The sequence below is a fragment of the Nyctereutes procyonoides genome, unplaced genomic scaffold, assembly GCF_905146905.1.
Source record: "Nyctereutes procyonoides isolate TBG_1078 unplaced genomic scaffold, NYPRO_anot_genome, whole genome shotgun sequence".
NCBI lineage: Eukaryota > Metazoa > Chordata > Mammalia > Carnivora > Canidae > Nyctereutes > Nyctereutes procyonoides.
The window spans coordinates 25,582,460-25,609,406 of record NW_026575126.1 but is presented as its reverse complement, the minus strand read 5'-3'; the positions used below and the strand labels follow the sequence as shown (position 1 = coordinate 25,609,406).

Sequence of the window (26,947 nt, the reverse complement as noted above, 5' to 3'; positions counted from 1 at the left end):
AGCTAATACATAAAGGAGTAATTATATGAACAGAGTTATCTTTAACATCAAAACCATTACTTTCTCTTACATCAGGCCTAACATACTTACAAATTCTTGTATACAATGGAATATATTCATGGTGTGTAGTCATTGTCAAGTGTGGATAATTACATTGCATTTTGGCATTTACAGGCACATGCTGGGCATTTGGAATGGCACTTGGATAAATAGTAATTGATTTAATCTTGGTGAATGTGATTCTTTAACCATTTTTGAGTCACTTAGAGAGTGTAATGAAAGGTATAGACCCTCTGTACACATACACAGTTAAATGATATTGAAGGGGCTCAGAATGGGCCTCCCCAAAATGTGTCGCTTTGGCATGTGGATTACTTTGAGCTAGTATCAGTCAAGGCCCAAAAAACTCTGGAACAGCTTTTACTTCCTACCTAACTACATAAAAAAAAAAAAAATAGAGGGCCTAGTCCAAAGAAAAGAATTATCACTAGAGATAACTACAAAAAATATGGTCTAGCTCTCTTGGGTTGGGGGGGCTGGTGCTCAGCAGGACTTGGAGGTCAAATTCCTCTCTGTGTCCCATTGTTTCTGTGTGATAGGCTATGGCAAACATTTGTTTACCAAACATTTGTTCTTCCCATATTCCTACAAAATTATCTTTCTCTCCTTCAGAGTCTCAGACCCCTATTCCTTTAGTTAATTCAGGATGGAATATAAGCCTGACTTCCTGTGGGTTTCACATTCCTATGAGGGGGCTCCTGTGTGTATGTGATTAAGTTTGTTTTCCTCCTGTTAAGCTGTTTTATGTCAATTTGGTGAATAGAAAAGTTAGAAGAAACCAGGACAGTTAAAGGAAAAATTCTTCTTCCCCTATAATACATATGCAAAAAATGTAGTTTTTTGATAGCCTTGGTTTTCTTGAGAGACTCAGGCAATGTTCGGAACTCCACTTTTAGATTATCTCCCTATTGTGTAGATGAACAAACTGAAGGTCAAGGTCAATCACATGTTTCTGAAATGGTTGACCATTTCTGTCCATCAAGAATGTCTTTTGGAGGGTCACCTGGGTGACTTAGTCCGTGAAGCATCTGCCTTTGGCTCAGATCATGATCTTGGAGTCCTGGGATTGAGCCCAATGCTCAGCGGGGAGTCTGCTTCTCCCTCTGCCTCTGTCCCTGCTTGTGCTCTTTGGCTCACTCTCTGTCAAATAAATAAATAAAATCTTTTTAAAAAATGTCTTTTGGAGAGGAATTATGTCAGGGAATTTCCTGAATTCCTAGAAAAGTATTCTGAGACTCTTATTCAGCAACATGTTAGGAATACTAAATACATTACATGTATAATTAAGGATGGAAATAAACTTTTTCTACATCATGGAGATTTCTTGAAAAAAATGTATTGAGATAGGTGTTTTCTTGTAAAATTTACAGAATTATAGTAGTGATTCAGAGTAAGATAAATTTGCACAGAAATGTATTGCTTACGTATAAGTGGAAAAGCATAATTAAAGTGAAGTGACTCTGAGGTGTATCATTGCAAGATAAAAGAATTATCATAGGAGTATAATAAATATGATGTTAATTTGCATTTTCTTGTAACTTGTAAAATTATTTCAACAATATAGAGTATATTATGCTTACTTGTCTGCATCACAGTTTTATAAAAAATACATTTTTGTAACTCTTTTCATTTTAGAGATAAGCTGAGGTTTAATGACTTGGAGATAAACTTATACCTAATAACTGATAAGTAACAGAGTCAGGAATCTGTTGGAGGTCTTCTGATTTGGAAGCAAGCAGCTCTCCATTGTTTCACAGACATGCCTGGGGAGAATCGCACAGAATCAGAAACCAAGTTCCAGCAGCTGAGAGAGTCACCAAGCACAGTTAGTGCGTGATCTTTATTTTAAAGTCTGCCACTTGCTTCCTCAGGCTTGCATTGTTTCACTTTGTAGAGCTCTGAAGGCCAGAGCATCCTTGGGTAACTCAAAATGATTCTTAGCTTTCATTTCAGTTTTAATCCATGACCCTGGCTCTTGCATTATGTTTCACCTTATTTTATTCCAGTAATATAGCAAGGATCCGTTTGGCTTTAAAGGAAACAGTTTAACTATATCACCCAAATGCATGTTATGTTAAAAATTATTAAAGTTTTTGATACAGAATACCTTGGCCTCACAATATAGTTGTAAATTCTCTAAAACAATTACAAATAAAAAGGCTACCAGTGCTTGTATCTAAGAATTTATTTGAATAAAAAATATTAAAGTACAATTTTTATAAATATCTTTGAGAAAGTAACTAATACAATGCAATGAATGTATGGTACCTTTACTGGTGATTAACACATTAGTGATACTTTTGAGATTACATTTTTAAAGGGGTCTTCTCCCTTCTACAGAATGTCTGTTTATGGTGGCAGCTTTAATGCTATTTCCTGCTGTGCAGTTCAATAGAGTATGTTTTTAGGTGGTTGGTTGAGGGTTTTTTTTCGTTATGTATGTCGATGGAGATAAGTGTTTTAATTACTTTTTTAATGTCTGTGCTTTTGTATTTTTCTCCTCTCTTTCCTTTTATTTCCTGCTGTTGAGATTACTGCCTCATCTCCACAGCAGGTGGCTGTTGCAAATTTGTTTTCTTTGTAAGCCTGGTAGATTTATTTTGTAATATAACTGTTCCTTTTTAGTATTTTATTATTAATGATTTCTTTACTTTGGAATATAGTATACTTACATAGTCCTAAATAGTAATTTCCTAACACATCTAAGAATTCCAATCATTAAGGAAAAAAACCTTTGCCTGAGGCATATTGTTTGAGGTTTTTTTTTGCTTACCCTTACTTCGTGATGTGAAGATTAAAATTTAAGGAAATTGTTTTATAGCAAAAGCCAAATGAGAGTTGGAAACAGAGAAAAGAGAAGAGAGGGAAATGAAGAGAAAGGGGTCCAAGAGATAAAGCTTTAATAAATATTACCAAAAATCAAAGTGCTAGGAAGAGTTTTGTGACAGAAATAGGAAATTGCACTAATATATCTTTTCTAGAAGAGAGATTTTAACGAGATCTTATGTTTCTATTAAAATTAAAATTTAATTACTAAAGGAACTTTGGCTAATTATGAGAAAATTTTAATATTACAAAAGTGTAAAGAAAAATACTTAATCTTTTTTTTTTTGGTACAGTATTTTGTTGGTTTGGTTCTTTCATATATCCTTTTATATAAAAAGAAAAATAAATAAGATGGATCCTGAGTATAAGGAATTATTTGTCAAGAATGTAAAATACATTCAAGGATATTTTGTCCATTTTTGAATTCTTGGGCATTATTTTATCAATTAAAATAATCTCTGTCCTCTATTTTATTCCAAATGTATAAAGGGAACAAAACATTGGAGACCAAAATGCACAGTGAACCATCATCTCATTTTGTTATATGGAATTGCTGGATATTTTATGACAAGTTAAAAGTTCTCTAGAAAACTTTTAACTACTTAGAATCAGTTTATTTCACATTATTTCACTTGTGAATATATTGCTTTCTTAATATATTTATATTGTTTTTCACTCGTACATACTACTTAGAGTTGGAGCTCGGTATTCAGTTCTAATACAAAGTTATAGGAATTGATCTCATTGGTGTGATAAAATTTGTGTATATCTTCTACATGAAGTCATAAAAAAGAACTGAAGTACATCTGTAACAAGACTGTAGGAAGTATCATCTTTGGTTATTTCATTCTCTTCTCTGAGGCTTTTTAAAATTTACTGTTTAATGACTTAATACAAAAGAAGACCTTAATTCTGCATCTATCAGATTTTCAAAATTGTATGGATGCTTAGTACTTCTCTTGCTTCTGGATTTCATTATCTGTTACATGTGTCTGTATAGAAAAATACCATATGTAATGGGAAAAATATAATTTGAGATGATGACTTCATTCATAACATTTTTCTAAAGTCTTCATCTTGTTATGCTCTAACCGATTGTGTGATATACACAATTAAGGCATGTGGTCACATTGAGAGAGAATCTAGACAGCAGTTACATGAAACAGATGTTTAATGGGGATTTGAAAAATCAATGAAATGAACACTATTGTGATGCATGGTGATCTGATTTCATATGTGTTATATTGAATCACTCCATTCTTTCTGAGTTCAGTCTGAACTAAACGTATTTACAGTGGGGCGTTGGGGAAAAGATAGGGAGTTTTATTGAGAAAAGAAGTACAATAGGGCATCATTGATCTGTTCTCTTTCTAGTCAATATATAGATCCTAGAATGATAACCCATATGGCACTGTTGTCCCTTGGAAATAAGATATAAATCCTTTGAATCATATAAGTGATTTTTAAGTGCAGATGAAAATCTTTATAATCCGTTTTGGAATTCTGAAATACTTAGGTCCTTGAAAGGCGTATTTTACTTCTATGTTGTAATCTGAACAGTTTGGGCTTGATATAAGAGTAGTTCACCTTTTCTAATAGGTATAGAAACACATCTAGATACATAGGTGCATCCATAAATACATATATTTATTATTTTATTCCTATATTCACATATCTTACATATAACTACTTAAGTGTCTTTTTATGATTAATTGCAATAGCTTCTGTTTTGGAAGTATTTACTGTGAATCTTTTTATCATGTGAGGCTTTGTTTTCCATGGTTTTTATACTTTACCCAAGACAGTAATAATAACTACATTTCAATGGTGTTTTAGATTGACCAGAGTGCTTTTATGTGCACTTTTCTAATTTTCAGAACGACTCTATACATTAGGGAGAGTTATTTTCATTCTAAAATCAAGGAATTTGAGGACCATAGTATTAAGTACTTTTATCTGAGTACAGCTAGAAAGGAGAAATAGTGAAACTAGAACCCAGTTCTTCAGACTCCTAGGTCAGTGCTCTTGGAGTCATGATGCTACTCTAAACTCCTATTTGAATGCCAAGTTAAACATTAGAGGGTCTTAATTTTGCTACTTTCCTGATCTTGAAACACATGTGGTTTGAGTCCATTGTAATCTGTACAATGAATGAGGTCAGAATACCCTGGTTTGGCCAGAGTCTTTTATTCTAGCCAAAGTTGCTAAGTTTTGTGGACTCTGATATCAATCTGCCCAACATTGACCACTTAAATGTGTAATAATATTAATTGTGTATATCATGGATTAGATGAACATTTAATTTACATCTATCCAAATATATCATTTTATCATATCAAAGCCTTTTTTAAGGGAGAAAATGCAAATAAAAGGAAACCTTTCATATCTGTGCAAAGAGCTTCCCATTTGTATTCATTTTATTCTCCTAACAATCATATGATGAGGTCTCTGTTGCTCAGAAAGAGTAATTTACTGGCCCAAGGTCATAATAGCTAGGAAGTGCTAAAACTAGAATTTTAATGCAGAAAGTCTGACTCTAGGAGGTTTTGCTCTTACTCATATACTCTGTTTACCAATAATGACAGAAGTCAGTTGACATTAAGATTTTTTAAAATGCCTAGTAACCAAAATAAAGAAAAGCAATGTTTACACAGGCACATTTCTTTTACAAGGACATGCATAGATGGCTGTGGTAGATAGGCTGAGGTAGATAGCTTCGGTTAGGGTTTAATGAATCCATGTGTAATCTCACATTTCAGTGTTCTTCCTCCTGTAGTATTGTTTCCCAAGGTAGGCTTAGGGAATGAGGACTGTGAGCACACAACATGCTTTCTTCTGTGACAAGAAAGTGAAATCTCAGGTACAAAAGTACTTGAAAAAGTGAAAAACAGGACATTTGCCATTAGACTCAATTTTCTGTTTTTAGCCACTTGTGAATAGTGACATAATCAGTGGGATTTTATTTGTCTACTAACATCTTCTTACTGAAAAAACACTAGTGTGGAATAACAAGAATTGATATACCCGTAGAGAGTTTGGTATGCTCTCTCCCCGTTTCTGTGAGCCCATTTCAGTAAGCTATAGTCTTTTGCCAGGAATTTGAGACAGTCTCTCAGTGTTCTCTCTATGTCTGTGGGATTCGTGAGGCTTTCTCCAGTGATGGGTGTATCTGATCACTGTATTTCCCAGGACAGCTTAGCTGTCATTCAAGTGGATGCCACTGAGAATGAGAAGCATCACATGAATGCTTGTTCCATTCAATTAACACCAAATAAGTGAGCCCGTGAAGTAACACAGGTGGACATTATAAGCTCTTGGGAGTTCTTAAACATGTCCTACCATCTCTGTGAAAACCCAGCCTTAAAAGCTTCTTTCTTTCTCCTTCAATACATACTAGATGAGGACATGAAACAGAATATTTAATTTCCTATTAATGTTCATTGAAGTTGTGCAGAACTTAATATGAGCACAAAAGTTTATTATATACACTGCTGTTATTTATTCTGTAGTTGTTCCAGAGAGGTGCTTTGGAAACAAAGCAGAGATACATATTTCAAAGAATATCAAATATTGAAAAAATAACCAGCAGATACCCAAGAGGAATACACTTAAGAAGGAAAACAATTCAAAAAGGAATTGTACTAGAGAAAATAATCACAAAACAAAGATACAGCCTAGAAAAGCAGCCTATCTTTTCTCTACCACTAGATTGGAACCTGGCCACAGACACATTCTGTGCTGTGTGTATCGTTAGCCTTACAGTGAGGCATCGAATGCATATATGTTAAATGATTTAGATATCACTTGTTAAGTAGCAGTACATTAAAACAGGGCTTAATTATAACATTTTATATGAAAAGGCAACATTTTGAAGTTAACACATAGACTGTATAACCAGACTGTCCAGGTTAGAAATTGGTACTGCTTGCTACTTATTTGTTCTGTGACTGTTGGCAAAGTTATTTATTAACCTGTATGTGTCTCAAAAAATGCAGAAAATAAAAAAAAATGCAGAAAATAATCTCAGTTGTCTCATAGAATTGTTTTGAGAATTAAATGAATGTATAAAAACCACCTATATGCTAGGCATTTAGAACAGTGACTATAATATAAATCATCAATATATGTTTAATTAGACTTTCTGTAATATAAGCAGACTTTTATTTATTTTAGGAGAAGCTGAAAATTATCATTTTGCAATAATCTTTTTTTGAGATGAATTTTTTTTTTGAGATCTTATTTATTTATTCATGAGAGACACACAGAGAGAGGCAGAGACACAGGCAGAGGGAGAAGCAGGGTCCCAAAAGTGAGCCTGATGCGGGATGCACAACCAGGACCCCGGGGGTCATGACCTGAGCCGAAAGCGGAGCCACCCACTGAGCCACCCAGGTGCCCCCATTTTTGCAGTATTTCATAAGGTGGTGTTCCTTTGTATAGATACATGTTGAAACACCAAAAACTTCATTAACTATTCTAGAAAAACATAGAAACTATCTGCCCTTCTTGAAAGACAGAGAACACTGTACATCTACTAAGCTGGGCTGTTTTGTTTGTCAAATCTTTGTCAATTCTTCTTTATTCATAAACCTCCTTCTTCCCACTGAAAGGTGAATTAAAAAGTCATTTCAGCGTCATTTTGAAATCATTCTGATAGAGACACATACCTTATTTATTAATATGCCACCTACTCTCATGGAAATCTTCTTTGATAGATGGGTATTTGCAAGTTTCATTATCTTTCATATTTCACTTAAGATTGCTTCATTTTTCTTTTTTTTTCTTTTGTAGCACTTTGTTTAAATTTGCTAAGGCTTAATACTTTAAACTCTTTTCTTTCCTTGCCATAAGATGTGAAATTTGACGGAATTGATAAACTACATAATAAATAAATCTATCTTAATATTAATAGCTAATGTTTAGTGAGCATTGACTATGCAGTCTCAATGCTTAAGACAGATGGATAGATTCCTTTAAATCTCACATCAATGAAAGAAGATAACTGTTGTCCCTACCAGAATCATTAAGAGACATACAGATATAGATACATCATATTATAGAATTTATTTCAAGGAATTGTTTTATGTAATTGTGGGAGCTGGCAAATTCAAAATCTGTGGGCTGGGCCTGCAGGCAGGATTTCTTCTTCCTCAGGGAAACTTCAGCTTTATTATTAAGGCCTTTCCACTGACTGATTGGATGCAGCCTACCCACATTGTCAAGGTAATCTCCTTTACTAAAGTCAACTGATTATAGATGTTAACCATATTTACAAAATGCCTTCATGACAATACATAGATTAGTGCTTGATCAGATCATTTGATAGTCTAGCTAAGTACATATAATCACAGGCACTCACACAAGATCACAGAGCTGGTAAATGGGAGAGGAAGACCTCACACCAAGTCTGGCTAATGACAAAGGACCTGCTCTTAATCACTGCACAGCATCATGGTTAGCAGATGCTAGGGTACTTTGGCCAGCTGGGCCAGACTACCAAACTGTCTGTGAGGAGAGCTTCAGATGTGCTGCCCTAGGTCATAAGGGATGACCTGTCACCCACATGGGCAAGAAGAGCTCAATGGACCTTGAGACTTTAAAAATATGTGTATCCTGAGGTGTGGCTAAATAGACTACAGGAATAACATTATGAGCCTGTCCAGTTTCTGACTCATTTTTTTTCTCTCCTTAAAGCCATTATCCATAAGTCAGGACATCTAACCGGTGCCCTCTTGAACACCTACAGAAAGAATCTGATCCAGTAAATGTTAAATTCATTAGAGGGATAAATGCAGAATGGAGTAAAAGCACAGGAAATTCACTTGTCCTTGTCAATCTCTTGATCCAAGTGAGAAAAATGAAATTTAAATTTTACCGAAGCTTTTTTCTTGTAAAATAGTCCTTGCAGGATAGGAAAAGTCTTCTCCATAGATCCAGTGGTGTATTCCATAAGAATGTCTTGGATTTCTTTAGAAAGGTTATTTTTCTTTATTTTATTCTAAAATTTTTATTATTATTTATTTGAGAGAGAGCACTAGCAGGAGAAGGAGGAGAGGTAGATGTAGATAGAGAGGAAGCAGACTCTCTGCTAAGCAGGGAGCCTGACACACAGGGCTTGATTCCAGGACCCAGAGATAATGACCTGAGCCCAAGGCAGCCTCTTAACCAATTAGCCACCCAGGCACCCCAAGAAGTCATTTTAGCAATGGGTTTATAGAAAGTAATCACAGATATAAATTTCCCTCTCTACCTTAACCATGGCACGTAATGAAAAAACCTCAGATTAGGAGTCAGTAAAGGGAGGATTTTAGGCCTGATTGACAGTAAGTGTGGAACTTTTATCTGCCACATGCATTTTCTGTGCTTTGTTTTTGATCTGCTTTAAAGATTTTTGTTTATCATATCTCCTTGATATTTCATAGCACTGCAGGTTATTTTTCTTGTGTGTGATTTTTTTTTACAGGAAAATGAAGTGCTATAGAACATATGCTATCTCTGTCATACAGTGGTATATATAAGAGGGGAGGCAGGTCCTTATTTAAATTTTGGTATGTAGCATATGTATGTATTGGGTAGACTAACCAGGTGTAGCTAAAACTATAGTCATTTTTAATAGCTTTCAAGAGAAATTGTTTTGTTATTAGAGTCTTCAAGTACATATTCAGCTATTTTTATGTAACTGTGACTTCTCTATCCCAATCTTTCTAAAGAATTATATAGACAACCACACATTTATGTAATAGTTTCCATGTTATAAATATACCTAAAGAGTAATCCTTTATGTCAGAAAATGAGGAAACAGTCTTCTCACGTTTCATTTATAAAGAAGCCAAAGCACACTATGTTAACTAACATTCCAGTTAATTTAAGTAAAAACTTACAAGGAAAAAAAAAAAAAGAAGCCAAACCAAAGATAAGTCAAGTGACTTGCCTCACCTTCCTAGATAAATAAAATACTTTTAATAACAAGTGATCTTAAACTAATAATCTATGAGCAAAGGGCACATATTTGAGAGGAAGTCATGCTGTACAGGGAAGGAAAATGTTTGATTTAATTTGAAGGGACAACAGCAGTCTCTTGTTGGTTACACTTCCACTCATTCCACAAACACTTTCAGCTTTCAGATTTCATATGACATCTACCTTATCGTACCAAAGTCATTTTGGGCCATTCTTGTTACTCTAGATGTCCACCAACACCTACTCATTGGTCTTCACTTAACAATAAAATGAAATCTTACCTCTCTAGGATAACCCAGAGTTTGGGGAAGAAAGTAAAGTTAAAGTATAAGCTTTCTCCTGCATTTGTGGAATTGAGATGAATTAATTCTACTCTTCTATGGTAGTGCGAGGGGCTGGGGGGGCAGTGATTGTTATCAGATTTGCTTTGTTTATGCTTTGAAAAAATTTAGTCTGCTATTCATTCTCTTTTCAGAATTTTGGTAATTATTTCCTAACTATGTGCTTAGTGCATGCATGTTGTTGAAATTTTGGAAAATAAAGAAATAATGAAAAAAATAGACTATCCACAGTTCCACCACCAGAAATGATCACCATTCAGATTTCATAAAACTTGAGTCCTACTATATGGAGTTTTGTATCCTGCTAGTAGTTCATTTAACACTATATTTTGACTACAGTCCAGTGTTATTTTTTTAAATATTCATTTTAATGGCTGCATTGTGTTCTATTCATTTTATTGGCATTTTGGTTTTCCCTCATTCTCTCTCTCTGTCTTGACCATTTTTGAACATTAAATATTTCCATGTCTAGTGTTTAATTAGTATAGATTCAAAACTATTTTCTAGAAATTGAGCACCAATGTGTATTTGCATCAAGAGTATAACAAGTATCATCTTCACCTTGCCACATAGTCTAATTTTCTTAAAGCCTTTACTTCTTAATAAAGAGGATAATATATCATTGTTTTAATTTATAGTTCTTAAATTACTAACATAGTTAGTGCTTAGAAGTTATTTATATTTTTCAATATCTCTATTTTGTTATCTATTGTTTATGTTTCTATTGAGAAGCTTATATGTTACTGAAGTTGAGAAACTTCTTTATATAGTAAAGATCTTTAATTAGTTAAAATATTGCTCTAGTTAATGAAGTATTTTTTTGTGGTAAAATACATATATTCTTTCAAGTTTTTTAAATTTTTTCTTAGAATTATCTGCCATAGCCAGGAACTAGGTACATATGTATCCATATGGTGTTTTACTTTTGTGATTTTTTTTATATTTAGCACTCTAATATGCTAGAAACTTATTTTTATTTATGACATGAGGAACTAATATAGCCTGATTTTCCCTTTAACGCTATATGTACATATATGTGTATGTATCCATGTTTCTGTATACCTATATGTGTACTTGAATACATGATATATGATGTGTGCTTAGTTATATAGTAAAGGTATACACTGAGGTCTGTAACAATGTTATATACATTTTTATGTTGATCTGCTTATAAGATTTCTCCCCCGCCCCGAACCACATTATTTTAATCATCTCAGCTTTCTACTTTTTAAAAAAACACAGTAGGAAAAATCCCTTCTCTGTTAACAAGATTTTATCAATTTGTATTATTTAGGTTTGCCAGACCCCAATAAAAACCGTATCTTCAAAGACCTGACGCAGAACCATGGATTTTATACATCCAAAGACTTTTTGCCACTGGTAGCCAAAAGCAGTAAAGCAGGTATAACATTGTTTTGTATTCTTAATGTTGCCTTTGTTGTTTATGTTTCATAAATTTGTATTAAATCCAGGCTTAGGATCCCTGGGTGGCGCAGCGGTTTGGCGCCTGCCTTTGGCCCAGGGCGCAATCCTGGAGACCCAGGATCAAATCCCACATCGGGCTCCTGGTGCATGGAGCCTGCTTCTCCCTCTGCCTGTGTCTTTGCCTCTCTCTCTCTCTCTCTCTCTCTCTCTCTCTCTCTGACTATCATAAAAAATAAAATAAAATAAAATAAATAAAAATCAGATTGAAATTTTAAAAAAATAAATAAATAAATAAATCCAGGCTTAGGAGGACAGTGTTCAGATCTCAAACCATTTTTGCTATACCAATATAAAGTTTTTTTTTAATTTTTTTTTAATTTTTATTTATTTATGATACAGAGAGAGAGAGAGAGAGAGAGAGAGGCAGAGACACAGGCAGAGGGAGAAGCAGGCTCCATGCACCGGGAGCCCGATGTGGGATTCGATCCCGGGTCTCCAGGATCGCGCCCTGGGCCAAAGGCAGGCGCCAGACCCCTGCGCCACCCAGGGATCCCCCAATATAAAGTTAAAAACAAGTACGATGTAATGGTTTTCCAGGATCAACCATTTGTTCATTTTTCAATCAAACATCATCATAAGGATTTTTTCACTCTTTCAAATAGAGGTCTATATACTACATCATGTTAAATTGCTTCAAAGTGAGAGTCTTAAACAAATAGTGAAAGATGTTCTTAAATAGCAGGAACTTTATTTTAGGAACTATCTTACATTATATATTTTTTCCTTAATTTTAAAATAGGATAAATTTTCACATATCTTACATAATTAGTGTCTAAGCAGGCAGAAAGAGACAGCAATTTTATGAAGTTAAAGGAAAACATTTTAATAGACAGATCCTAGTATGTAGGCTCTGTGTATAATATCACTTCATACAACCTAAGAGGAGCAACCAGAAGGTAAACCAGCCCGATGCTTTGGTTGGATGAGAGTCATCTAATTATATGTAAAAAGTTATAAACTTATTTTTTTAACCTGTAAGCTAAAAAGATAAGAAGTTTCTCTATTAGATCATTCTGCAGAAGTTTATAGCTAAACATGTTTACTGTCTCCACCTTCCTCCTACTTGGAGAAGGGGATTCTGTACTTGCAGCTCTTTCTAAGGAAGATCATAGTACATATAACATATTTTTGAGGATTACAGGTACACTGTAATTCCAAATGCACTCTTCCAAGTAAAATGATTACACTTATAGAGATTATAGGCCTGTGCTGCCCATGGTATAATTTCATTTATAATAATTTAGCTTTCAGCCCAGGGCATGATCCTGGGGTCCCGGGATCGAGTCCCACGTCAGGCTCCCTGCATGAAGCCTGCTTCTCTCTCTGCCTGTGTCTCTGCCTCTCTCTCTCTCTCTCTCTGATAAATAAAATAAATAAATAAATAAATAAATAAATAAATAAATAAATAAATAAATAAAATAATTTAGCTTATCAGTAGTTTTATTTAGTCTGATAACACAGTGACACCTAACACATAGAGAAACCTTCATTTTACTTTTTTTTACAAGAATCTTCATATAGACATCTAATCCACATATACATGTCCTTGAGAAATGGACACTTAGAAAGTCATATTTCTTTTATAGCTCTATTTTACAAACAAAACCAGGGAAAAACTGTAAAGGAGAAAGTTCATTTTAACTATATCAAGAAAACAGTTGTTAAAAATTCTTCAGTTTCATAGAAAGCATTTATTCAATGCGTAAATTTTCAAAGTTTCCAAAATATGATATATAGTGGGGCTATATGTTAGAAATCCTATAGAATAATATCTAAATAAAGTATTTTCATGAAATGCTGTGAATTATGTTTACCCAGATGATGATCACTTTTTTCTTCTAACAAACAGAAACTTAATGACACCAAGTTAAAAACACATATCTGACTTTGACCAAGCATGTTTTAATTGATTGATTCGTTTGTTATGACCTAAACTCTTCAAAATGTGTTGTAGCTATCCTTCTAGAAGGAAAAAGAAGTTAAAGGTACTGACTATGAAATTACATATATGAGCATATTTTTAAAATGGGAATAAAACTGTCTTTCAATGAAGCAGAATAATTTGATAGTGACACTCCATCCTCGAAAACTGCAAGATGCAATTTTACACTGCTTTGAGTACAAGTATCTTTTGAGCTGTCATGCAGAAATGGTTTCTCTACTTGAAAATGGGGTTTTCCTTTCATCATTCAGGAATGTGCGCCTGTCACTCTCCATTGCCATCGATACGGGGAGTCGTGATTGTACTCGGAGCTGGGGACACTGCTTTTGACTGTGCAACATCCGCTCTATGTTGTGGAGCCCGCCGCGTGTTCATCGTCTTCAGAAAAGGCTTTGTTAATATAAGAGCTGTCCCCGAGGAGGTAAAATGGAACCATCAGAAAATATGGAGTTGTAATGTGACGGATTTTAGGAGATGAAACTGTTAATGTGCAGTCTCCTAGTTAAATCATTAGAATGTTCTTGAAATTGTGAAATGCAAATTTAAAAATTTCCAGGCTCACCAAGGTTTTTTTTTTCTTTTTTCTTCTAATTCAGACATTCAAAGTAAAAGAAAGTTATTTTATAATACTTTATTTGGATAAAATGAGAAATTTATTTTTATCGGTACTGAGTGCTTCTTATTCTTACTGTCAGTATCTTTGAAATGTATTGTATTTAACTAGTAACAGTGGAATGTGCTAAGTTTTCGTTTCGTGAACAATAGGTACTCATCACAAAATGTAGGATATTAGGGGAATGTGGTAATTAGAGACATTTGGAATTCTCTATAAGCCAAGTTTACAAGCTGCATTCGAAGTCATATGCCTTGGTTATACTTAAAGTCAGTTCATTTTGCTGTGAAGCCAATAGAACAAAGAGATTACCATTTATTTTTTTTAAGAGCTCTCGTGTAAGCATTATTTAGAATTAATAATGAGTTAACTTACTAAAATGACAGATTTAAAATGATTTCATTCTTACAAGTGACTGGTGACTAATCTTGGGTGAGGCATTGGCTGAGTACACGTACCATGGACTTCTCAAATTTTAATGCTATTAGCGGAAGATAATGCCTTATAAAGGATATTAGTCCTGAGAATAAGAACAAAATGTATTTATAGAAAGATAAATTACTCATGTTATCCAAATCAGTATGAATTTGATTTACTTTAGAATGCCTTAATACATTTGGAGTCTGTATACCAGGTAAAAATTATAACTGTAGTCAATAGGTAATTTGCCACACGTAGATTAACCATAATAGATTAATCTCACTAAGATATGAGATCACCACTGGTTCATGATTGTATTTCAGATGTCAACTTTGGACTTTTTTTTTTTTTTTTTAATCCATTCTACCCATTCAGACTTTTTTCTAAAATCCAAGGTGGAGATGGTCACATAATTTTGGGAGTTTATTTCTGGAGTCTGATCTATAGCATCAATCAGTGCGATTTCATTATGTCATAAATAAAAAGAAAACATCCATACTGAAATTAAGTGGCTTGCCTAATATCAAAAAGGACGGGAGGTAATTTTATTCATCTGTGTATCTCCATGCAGAGCACAGGTTCTCAGCAAAGAATAAATAGTTGACACATATGTTTTGAACTAAATGTTTTAAATCTTGTTCTTCTGAACAAAGAAGTTTTCATTAGAAAAACTTCACCGTGAGAATTGGAAGGGAAGATGACCCTGGATGGAAATGACATTTTATACTTTATCTTATAACCATCTTCCGTTAACACAGATAGCTAGAAATAAGTGATGGCTATTCCTTCTGCCCTCAGTGGAATACACACAAAAAATGAGACCAGATAATTACTTAGAAGGTAGAGGCAGACTTTCTTTCTTTCTTTCTTTCTTTCTTTCTTTCTTTCTTTCTTTCTTTCTTTCTTTCTTTCTTTCTTTCTTTCTTTTTCTTTCTTTCTTTCTTTTTTTTCTTTCTTTTCTTCTTCATCTTTCTTCCTTTCTTTCTTTCTTTCCTCTTCTTTCTTTCTTTTTCTTTCTTTTCTTTTCTCTTTCTTTCTTTCTTTCTTTCTTTCTTTCTTTCTTTCTTTCTTTCTTTTTCTTTCTTTCTCTTTCTTTTCTTTCTTCTTTCTTCTTTCTTTCTTATCAACCAGTATACATTGAGCCCATTGTGTACCAGGCATTGTCTTGACAACTTTAATACAGCCTGTACCTAGTGAGGGAAGGCACTTGATGATCAAACAAATTAACTATCACATAAATAGTATATTGAAAGGTAATTAGTGCTATGGAGAAAAGTTTATTAATGTAGAGGGCATTTTTATTTGGGGTGAGGGTACAGTAGAAGAAGTGGCAGGATTTGCCATTGTATATAGGTTAGCCCAGGAAGGCCTCTCTGATAAGATGACTTTGGAGCATAGAAATGAAGACATTGAGGGAATATAGACATTCCAGGCAAGGCAATTGAAGAACACTGTTAAACTTCTGGGAATATTAAAAAATAAGTCAGTGTGACTGGACCAGTGTAAGAGAGGACAGTATGTGGCACACTGGGTGAGGTCTTGTAGGCCTTTACTTTTTTTGTATAAAAGTGGAAACCACTGGACTGTTTTGAGTAATGAAGCACCAAGATCTCAGTTAAAAGTTTAAAGCATCTGCTCTGTTGAAAATTGACTAAAGAGATTTGTTTCAGAAGCAGGGAGACTGTCAGGGGCTAATTAAAAGAGTAGACTATCAGTCAGTGGGACTGGCTTATGGGATGGAAAGAATCAGGGTCTAGGCATAGCTGATCATAAGGAGTTCACTGGGCTGAGCCATGGTTTCCAAACTGTTGAAAAATAATGGGTCTATGGAACAAAGCCCCACATCTGCAGTACAGCTTTAGTAGAACTCAGGTGGATCTCAGGCCTAATTAAAACCACAAAAACAAATGTTTGAATGTTTATTATTAGCTTACAAGAAACCAGATTTTTTATATGATCTTTAAATTCCTTGACTGTGAGCTCCATAAGGGCAGGGACCATGGTCAGCTATCTTGGTTCCTTTGTTTCTTCCTCCTGCCTAGCACAGTGGTGCCGCATATAAAGTGTTCAGCAAAGAATTGTGAAATGAATGTTTCCTGAAGGGAATTGGCATCCAGGGCTTCTGTCATTAAAAGAATTAATACTTTTGGGGCAGCTGAGTGGTTTATTTGGTTGAGCGTTGGACTCTTGATTTCAGCTCAGGTCACAATTTCAGGGTTGTGAGATAAAGCCCCTCGTGAGACTCCATGCTCAGTAGGAAGTCTGCTTGAGATTCTCTCTCTCCCTCTTCTTCTCTCCTTTTGCCCCTCCTCCTCCCCCACTCACTGTCTCTCAAATAAATACGTAAATAAAGTCTTTTTTTTTTTTTTTTTAGAAGAGCTAGTACTTTCCAGGTTAGATCAGTATGAAAGTAATAGGCCTTTGAAGGTTAATTTGGTAATTTTTGGCAAAATTCCTCAGCATGAGAGAAGGAATAATACATAATACATTATCAGAATATGCATAGATTTTAGGGTTGGGTTTTTGGCCAGTGCCTATGTTTTATGGGATTGGAGGCTTTTAGTATTTCCAGAGGTTCTGGTATTAATGCCTCATGTCCATCACATGATTTTGGTACATCAAAAGAGAGCCCATGGCTAGGCAGTGCTAACACTTATGAAATGGGAAAGTCAAGAGGAAGTTCGTACTTCAAGACAGGGTTTTGAGAGAATATATTCTAGGAAAAAAATGATAACCAACATGAAAGATTTAATATCATTCCCAATTTCTCTGTAATTCTCCTATTCTTCCTATGCTTTCTACCCCTAATACACTCATACACTCAAACTACAACTATGCTTGTTTTCTTTAAAGTCAGTGAAGAATGGCAAAAATGGGTATTTAGGGTTTTTCTCATGTATGTGTGTTGTAAAATGGGTTTGGGCTCTTGGATGGAATTTGGGGATAACATGATTTTTTTGTTGGTAAAGGTCCTCCTCATTAAGCATGTCAGTGTGCATATATGCAAAGCTTCAGTCTGATTTTCAGATGGTATTAGAGGGAGGGAAATGCAGAACAATATAAAGTTCTCTCATCCTTTCCTGGCAAATATGAATTATTATAGAAGCCAGTTACATTTAATGTTATGTTGTTAGTAAGAAAGAACAGTGTGACTGGATCCAGAAATGCTTTAATCTGCTAAAGTAGGAGGCAACGCCCAATAGATTCAGCAGTGACACCCACATCCCATTTTTTGAATGTAGAAGTTCTCAAACTTTAGTATGCATCAAAATCACCTGGAGGGCTTGTTAAACACAGCTTGCTGGGCCCTAGTCCCAGAGTTTCTGACTCAGTAGGTATGGGAGGGGCCCGAGAATTTGCATTTTTAACAAGTTTCCTGGTGATGCTCAGACTGCTGATCCACTGCTCTTACATATCATCAATGTAGTTTCCAGCTGTCTAATTAGACCCATAAGCAGTGTACTGTTCAGGGGCACTTTCCATCTTAGTTAAGAAAGCATTAATATATGGGATACAGGTTTGAGGAAACAAAGATATGGAGGCATCGTCAGCATATTGATGTAATTCTGATTCCAAATGTCTTTCAGTCTAGTCTCCCTTGTGGCTTCACACACATGCTAAATAGGATGCTACTGACAAACTAGCGCTTCTCAGCACTGGGTCCTTAGGGAAACCAGCCAATCACTCGGCACTATCCTCTAAGAAGATGAGGGAAAATCTGTTAATAATTCCCTCCAGTACTTTCTGCAAGCTTAAATAGGTGAGATTAAATTTCACAGGATAACAGAATCCCCCAAAATGCTGGTATTAAAAGCTGTTGACAGATCAGATAAAACTGCAAGAATGCTTTAGGCAGTTGGGAATCCCTAAAAGGAGGCATGAAGGTCAAGACTCAACAGACCTGCTTGAGTAGGTAAATTTAAAGGATAAGGTTATGGAAGGACTTTGTAGTTCTTATTAATTATTACTGAGAATAATATTTTAAGAATCTGTTGTTCACGTATTTAATTTCCCAATATCAGCAAAACATGGATTTCTAATTCTTCCATATTATAAATGGGCTTTCTATAGTACTATCTGTTGCCCTTTGGCTTCCCCCTGTTCATCTGCCAAAATATTAACTGATTTACCTTTGGTATGCCTATTTCCACATATTTGAGCTATTCAGAGGGAAACAATTTTGATAATTCATGCTACTTCATTATCACCAGGTTGCCTAATCAGTCAAAAATTTGTTACTGTAACTCTGAAATAATACATTTCCTTTTTTTTTTGGAAATAGTATATTTTCATGTGTAAGAATGTGACTTTTTGTTGACTCCTAATACCCCATAATGGATCCTGTATATGGCACAATCTGTAGGCCTCCCCGCAGACATTTTTAATATCAAATGATGTTTAAGCTACATCCATTGATACTTCTATTATCTACATCTAACTGGCTAAGCATCCATTTTATACCAGTAAGTAATGCTTTCCTATAGTTAAATATAGGAAATGTGAACTTGGGACTGTTTTTAGAAAATAACCTCTATATGGTAACAAATTTAATTTTACTTACTAAGGGTGATACTTTTAGCCCCACTTCAACATTTGGCACCTGCACATCATTTAAGTTTGTATTCTTCACAGAAACTAATCAGAACCTGTTAGCATGATGGGCAATATGAAGATACCTGAAAACAAACAAATAAATAAACATATAGGGATCCCTGGGCGGCACAGCGGTTTGGCGCCTGCCTTTGGCCCAGGGCACGATCCTGGAGACCCGGGATCGAATCCCACGTCGGGCTCCCGGTGCATGGAGCCTGCTTCTCCCTATGCCTATGTCTCTGCCTCTCTCTCTCTCTCTGTGTGTGTGACTATCATAAATAAATAAAAATTAAAAAAAAATAAAAAATAAACATATACAATTGCCCCCAGCACACAGAGTTAATCAGTGGCAGCTAGGGGCTCCCCTGGTACTAAGATATTAATAAGTATACCTTGAATAGTTTAATGACAGCATGGGAATGACATTTCAAGAATCTGTGTGTGTTTACATTTTTGAAAAGGGTGAAAATTCAATGTCACATGAGAAAGTAGAATGGAACAGTTGAAAAGCTTTTAACTAAAAGTTGGAGAACTTGGTTCTAGGTTACATATCCTAGCCTGAGAATGCCCATCTGTAAAATTACTGTTGTAATTGGATGCTTCTGAAAGCTTTTTATATCCCCCAAATTCTGTATTTTGAACATTGAGAGAAAGATATCTGAATGATGTGGAATCTGGATAGGAGGACTCTATCTCCTCATGGAATGACAGCAACTCTATACTGAAAAGTTTGGCCCTGTCTAGAAATATTACACTTGAAACAAATTGCAGCTTTGTTACCCCAACCAGTTGGTAAGGTAAAAATCTGCTGCATTCAAGACATGGATATCAAAGAAACTGGCAGGTGAAGTTGTCAGAATTCTCCCCTGCATGTGATAATTCAAATGGCAAGTGGGACCAAAAAAAAAAACCAGCACAACAAACAAACAAAACCTGTAAATAGTCCATGAGCCAACAGAAGCCCGTGCTCATCCAAGATTATATACTTTAAAAGCTTACCTATTTTCAATAATTCCAAGGGAAGGATGGTGAGTATATTATGTTGAAAGGGATATCTGTAGAGCTGAAAACTATGTATCTCTTAAAAAGGTTTAATAATCATTTATGATTCATATGTATATATGTATTTATGTATATACATATCTATATGTGTGTGTATACAGACGTAGACATATAAAATCATTAGCAGCAAAGATTTATATTATCAAATCACTGTCAAGCTTTATTACATAGCGGTGTGTTATTACTCTATTAACTTTAATGTGAAAGCTAGAAGCCCTTCTCCCATTAGTAATATTCCTCTCACTTTTCCAGTGTCTTCTTTTCTTGTCTTATACATTGACAATATTAAAAAGTAATTTACATAATTCAAAAAAATATGCATGTTGGTCAGGCACCAAAACCAAAAGATAAGAATAAATGAAAAACATGCATGAATTAATACAAAAACAAATGATTGTCATTTTTTAAAGATTTTTTTTTCTTTTAAAAAGGTGAACTTGTCCTTCAAGGCCTGCTCCAAATGTCATTTTTTCTTTGACGGCTTCTTTAGTTTCCTCCTAATTAACGTCTCCCTCCTGTGAGATTTTATAGCTTTTATGCTTCCTGTATAATAGCACTTGTCACATAGGGTAGTTATTACTTTATACTCACCCCACAAATTAAAATGCAAGCTTCTTCAAATGGGTTGGTTCATTCAACTTGTATCTGATTCAAAGTATAGAACAGTGCTTAATCCAAAGCATCAAATTGGTGAATCATGTTGAATAATATTTTCCTTATAGGAAGACTTTAAATGAAAATTAAATATTCAAGATATATAATTTATGCATATATACATACATACACCTCAGGATTACCACTGATAGCTTTTAAATAAAGCTTTAATTTTTAAATTTTAAAAAATATATCACATTACAGTACCAATGTAACATTAGAAGTAGATTGAAAAAAATTAATTGTTCCTGGTCTTCGGTCTTTTAAAAGATAGCTAAGACTTTAAAAAAAAAGAAAGAAAGAAACTATAGGTAATATAAAAGGTACAAATTAATAAACATTTTTTAAATAGGATTAGAAGAGAGGATCCTTGTTTTAACAGAATTTATATAAAGAGGAATTTGAAAATTGAAGAAGATACTGCAAAGGCACCAAAATTATACAGAAGATAATTTTGTGAGCTACTCTGACAGCAGCCAGGAATGCTTAACTGTAGCAAAATCTAATATGAGGAGTGTTAAGAGTTAGTCAGATTTAAAAAAAATGTCGTCAATCATGAGTAATATTTAAAAATACACTCTTCTTGGGGTGCCTGGGTGGCTCAGTCAAACATCTAGATGCCTTCAGCTCAGGTTATGATCTCTGGGTCCTCAGATGGAGCCCAGGATTGGGCTTCCTGGTCACAGGAGAATCAGCTTCTCCAGCTCCCTCTATCCTTCCCCCCCCCCATGCACTCTCTCACTTTCTTTAATAAATAAATAAAATCTTGAAAAAGTAAGAACAAAATACTCTCTTCTTGTTAGAAAAGATGTATTTTGTGATGCCTGTGTAAATGCATTTAAGCCTCTAAATTATCCCATGCATTGTGTTTCTTGTTTTTGCAGCTCAGTAGTGTCACAATAAAACAGTTAGGGGCCACTGTATCCACTGTGTTGTACAACTCTCTCATGGAAAAATGTTTATTTCTGCTCAAGATTCTTCCATTTTAAAAACTTAAAAACTTTAAAAGCTTTAAAACCCAATGCCTAGGGCAGCCCGGGTGGCTCAGCGGTTTAGCACCTGCCTTCCACCCAGGGCGTGATCCTGGAGTCCTGGGATTGAGTCCCGCATCGGGCTCCCTGCATGGAGCCTGTTTCTCCCTCCGCCTGTGTCTCTGCCTCTCTCTTTCTCTCTCTTTCTCTCTCTCTCTCTCTGTCTTTCATGAATAAATAAGTAAAATCTTAAAAAAAAAAAGCCTATACATCATAGGTATTAAAAGGAACCTCAACTTGTGGTTTCAGCAAACTTTTTTTGCCAAAGAAAAGAATAATTGCAGAATTAGCTTATATATTCTAGAGAGTTGTAAACCTATCAGAATTGCTCTGCTCTCCACAACTGACTGTGTGAGTCTATATAAACTAAAAAGTACAAAACAGGTTAAAAACTGTTTAGTAAATTAAGGAAGATGAGATCAAGAGTGAGTAGGCAGGGACGCCTGGGTAACTCAGCAGTTGAGCGTCTGCCTTTGGCCTGGGGCGTGATCCCAGGACCTGGGATCGAGTCCCATGTCAGGCTCCTTGCAGGGAGCCCTCTGCAAGTGTCTCCCTCTGCCTGGTCTCTGCCTCTCTCTCTCTCTGTGTCTCTCATGAATAAATAAATAAATAATATATATTAAAAAAAGAGTAGGTAGGCAGAATTTACTGCCTTTTTCTTGATCTTTCTTCATCTCCTTGGTAACCAAATTCACCAGAAGATTGGATTGTGAAATCAGACTCAGACCAACTAGAGTAATAATCTACATCAAGCTTTCTTAACAAGTTCAAGGACATAAGTAAACCTGAAGTATGGTGTAAGCAGGGAGAGGTGCAGGACTCCCAACATGGTTTCCCAGGACCCATCTTGGTGCGTCAAGATGTACTTCAACCCAGATTAATGTAGAGTCTCTAGCATCAGTAGCTCTGTCACACAAAAGGAAGCTGATGCAACTGTAAAAGTAAAATATCTCCAGTTTATATTCAGTTGCATAGTTTATGACTTTTAAGAGATTCATGCCCCATAAATCCAGTTCCCAGGTTTTCTTTCTCATCTTGTTTTATTTTGTTTTTACCATAGCTATCCTAGATTATCAGGCATATCTTGCCAAAAGCATGCCACAGATAAGGGCTCTCTCACTTTCGGATGCTGACTGGTAATCTGTTTCCCAATGGCGTGTTTACAAGGGGATTTAACCAGGTGTCTTTCCTTCTTCCTTTGTTGAAATAAACTCTTTTACCTTCCTACATCTTTCCTCACCTAAGGGAAATAATCTATTGTATACTTCAATTTCCCAGTAACTAATTCCTTTCTAGTAATTGTAATTACTTCCTACTCATCTTTCAAGATTAGTTCATATAGTACCTTTTCCAGGCTTCTCTTTCTTGACCTGCACTACTGCTGTGCAGAATGCCTCTTTATATGCCATGAGTGCACACTGAGTTTATATGTGTTATCACACTGAATATGATTGCTGATTTGTCTGCCTCTGTGAGAGTTTTGAAAGCAGGGATCATTTTATTAGCTATAGAACCTAGCACCATTTTTTTTGTAAAGAATAGGTACTTAATAAATGTTTTATAAATTCATGGGTGAATGGAACTCTTTTTGAGTGGTTATGAATGTTTGTGGTATATGCAATAATTTAGCAGTGATGAAATAAAATAACTTTTCAGGATTGTCACTGACCAAAGCAGACTACCAAACAATGATTTGAAATTCCATCTCAGAGGTCCTCATGTTCATATGGAATTGATAACTTGTTAAATATCTAGCTATTCAAGGATCATCTTTACAAAGGATATTGTTTCTTCATATTATTTCTCAAACTTTGTATAGTAGAATTTAATGTATGCTGGGTTTGAGTTCTCATTATAGCCTATGCTTACTTTGCCTATATGCAATCTAAAAATGAGTTGACATCATGCTTTTAATTATAGTAAATTAAGTTGTTTCATAATTTCCACAGTATGATGCCTATAATATTAATCAGACCAAATCATCACATTACATAAAGTTAATCATTAAAATGATCATCATTACTGCATGCGATAGCATTCTATTTTTATTTCACTCAGCACCAACCATGTATCTTCCCTGAATATGGAGATAAAAATCAAAGCTAAGAAGGTTTTTCTTACTTTCCTTATATGGTATGAAGAGAGAGTATTAATTTGGTTTATTGAGCCTCCAAAATGGAACCTTATAGATGTTTTCTCCTTCATTCCATTGGTGAAAATAAGGACAAGAGAGATTTGTATGTTTGCTTAATGTAGCACTTGTCCCTCATGAGAATAGGCACCATCAGACAAGTAAATATGTGTGCCATGAACACAAGTATTCATGTACCAAAACTACAGAGTTGCTGATTATTGATGGTCATTAAGAAACATTAGGTATTTAAAAGCACTGAAATCTGTGAACTACTTAGTACAGAATGCCGATTATTTTAAACAGTAAAATATTAAGATCCACTGCATGAGGCTAGACCACTGGTCAGTCTGGCCCATCATTTCATCATGGCAGTGTAACTGACAGCTGAGAAAGAACATCACTTACTTTTTATTTCAATCTCACAACATAGGTTGCTGTGGTCAGGTAGCAGCATGTCTTCTGCATGCCCAGTGTATTTACTTTGGGATGGATGTTTAGCAGACATTGACTCCTTATACTACTAATTATCCTTTCATTAACTTGAATGTACTCTGGGTTTTATGTTAGTAATTCATCTTGGTAAACAAAATATTATTCGAAGTCTACTGTGTGCTAGTCACTTAATGTCCTTCCATGTGGCATATTGGCTAGAGTATATTCTGATTTGCCAGGCATCTGTTTGAACATTCAATCATTTGTTAAATATTTATAATAAATATAACTCCTCAACCCTGGGGATAACAAATTAGATAAGATATTCTTTCTGTACTTAAAAGAGTTTTGTGAAAGAATTTACTAACAAATAACTTTATTTAAATTCTATTTTAATATTTTACTTTTGTATCTTGAAATTACATGTTCTATGTTTCTACTATCCACTTTATGAAGTAGTACTTCTTTGTCCTAAGCTTACACTTTCCCTGGATTCAAGGAGTTACCATTAATTCATTTATAATATTGAGTTCATAAATCCCTCACTTGGTCCTATATTTCATTATTTTACTGTACTTCGAAACTTACTTAGAATAAGAAGCATGAATCTCTTTCTACAGGGCAGCCTTTATCAAGCCAACCCCTTGACTTTTAATTTGCCTTTGACTAGATCCTTTCATATTCTAATTAACCTTGTTTTGAGATTCTATAACTAGAACCATCCAAAGTCTTATTCTTTCAAATATACAAGAGTTGCTGTCTTTGGATATTAATGAATATCACCCAGGATTTTGTTCAGGCATATCAGGATTTTAGCTAAGTTTTGTCATTCCTTAGTGTATTTTTGGTTTCTCTGAGCCTCAGTTTCTCTTTTTAGCAAGGCAATAATACTTCTTCCCACCTGGGATGAGTTGTGAGGACAGCAAGCAGCAGAGTGCCTGAGGTTGGGTGCTAAAGTTGTAAATCATGATACCTAGTATATTACTGGCTTTTTGTGCCATGGTAAGAAGAAAAAGTTGGCTTAAAGCTTAAATACTTAAAAAAAAAAGCAGCTTTAATATGTAAGTATCATAAAATATGTTTTGTGTGAAAATTAAAATGAGCCATATGTAAAGCACTTAAAAGAATACCTGCTCTCGTGGCCTCTGGGTGGCTCAGGTCATATTCTCAAGGTCCTGAGACTGAGCCCCCATATCAAGCCCCATGTTGGGCTCCATGCCTAGCGTGGAGCCTGTTTAAGATTCTCTCTCTCCCCTATCCTCTTGCCCCTCTCTCAAAGAAAAGAATGCTTGCTACCTAAGTATTTATTATTTTTGTCCCGTTAGACAGGTATCTTAAATATGAAAGTAAATTCCTCTGTTGTCCACAAATAAATCAAAGGATATTTCGCTTGACACATGACTGTACTTACTTTGAATTCTCATTTTCCTAATATTTCCCTGCTGATTGAGATAAATCTTATCATCTCAAAAAAAATCTTATCATCTCAGCTCTTCTTTTCCCAGTATAATATCAGTACTTTCCAAATAAATATATATGTTAAAGTGATATCTTCCTATCTTTCCTTTAAAAGTTTTTCCATCTCTTGCATACAATGAAAAATATCTACTTGATAGCAGAATAGCAAGAAGTGGTATGATTTATGTCTGCTGCCCAATTGTAAAGTCTTACATGTTTTAGAGAATATAGAACATGTCAAGTTTCAAAAGTTGAATTTCATAGTAATCTTTGTGGAGGCCACTGTTCACACTCCTCAAACTTCTGTGCACTATCACATAGTTGGCACAAATGCTGAATATTTAAATATAAGCTATTAATCCTAGTGCATATGGAAAATTATTATGTGAGCTGAGGATATATTATAGTTTCTTCACGTTCATAACCACATAGTTTTTAGGCCTTCAAAAGTCAAAACCATGGTAAGAATACTTCTAAAAGCAATTTTTCAAGCATTAAATCATTGATAATCATTATTTTAAAGGTTTTGATTTGCTTGCAATGTTCAACTTGGTTTTAAATTTAATGCCAAACTTGCCAAAAAGCATATCAGATTATCTACATAGAATAATAGATACTAAGTATTAATAGACATGAAAAGTAAAATGGGACAAAACAGACCTTAAATCAGTCTGAGACATTCTTCCAATATGTGCAGCATAGCTCAGGTTTTTATTTCTGCCCTTCACAGAAAAGAGTACTATTATAAATATGCATCATGTATTGATTTATTCAACCCATAAACATTTGTCATTGTTATTCAATCAAGTTTGGCATTATCATTAAAATTTAGTATCACTTGACATTTTTGAAACATAATAAACTGGTTTATATTGATGAGTTTAAGGTGCTGTATAACGCAAATGTGACAAAAGTAATACAGAAAACATATCTTAT

At 34.7% G+C, this 26,947-nt stretch overlaps 1 protein-coding gene across 1 annotated transcript in view; it reads left to right on the top strand.

Moving 5' to 3' along the window:
- The window catches only part of DPYD (dihydropyrimidine dehydrogenase), an 802,527-nt gene that overhangs the window by 342,082 nt on the left and 433,498 nt on the right, over window positions 1–26,947 (top strand). The window contains exons 9-10 of the mRNA XM_055340016.1: window positions 11,482–11,589; window positions 13,866–14,035. Of these exons, the coding sequence (XP_055195991.1) occupies window positions 11,482–11,589; window positions 13,866–14,035 (278 nt within the window). The remainder of the gene's footprint in view (window positions 1–11,481; window positions 11,590–13,865; window positions 14,036–26,947) is intronic.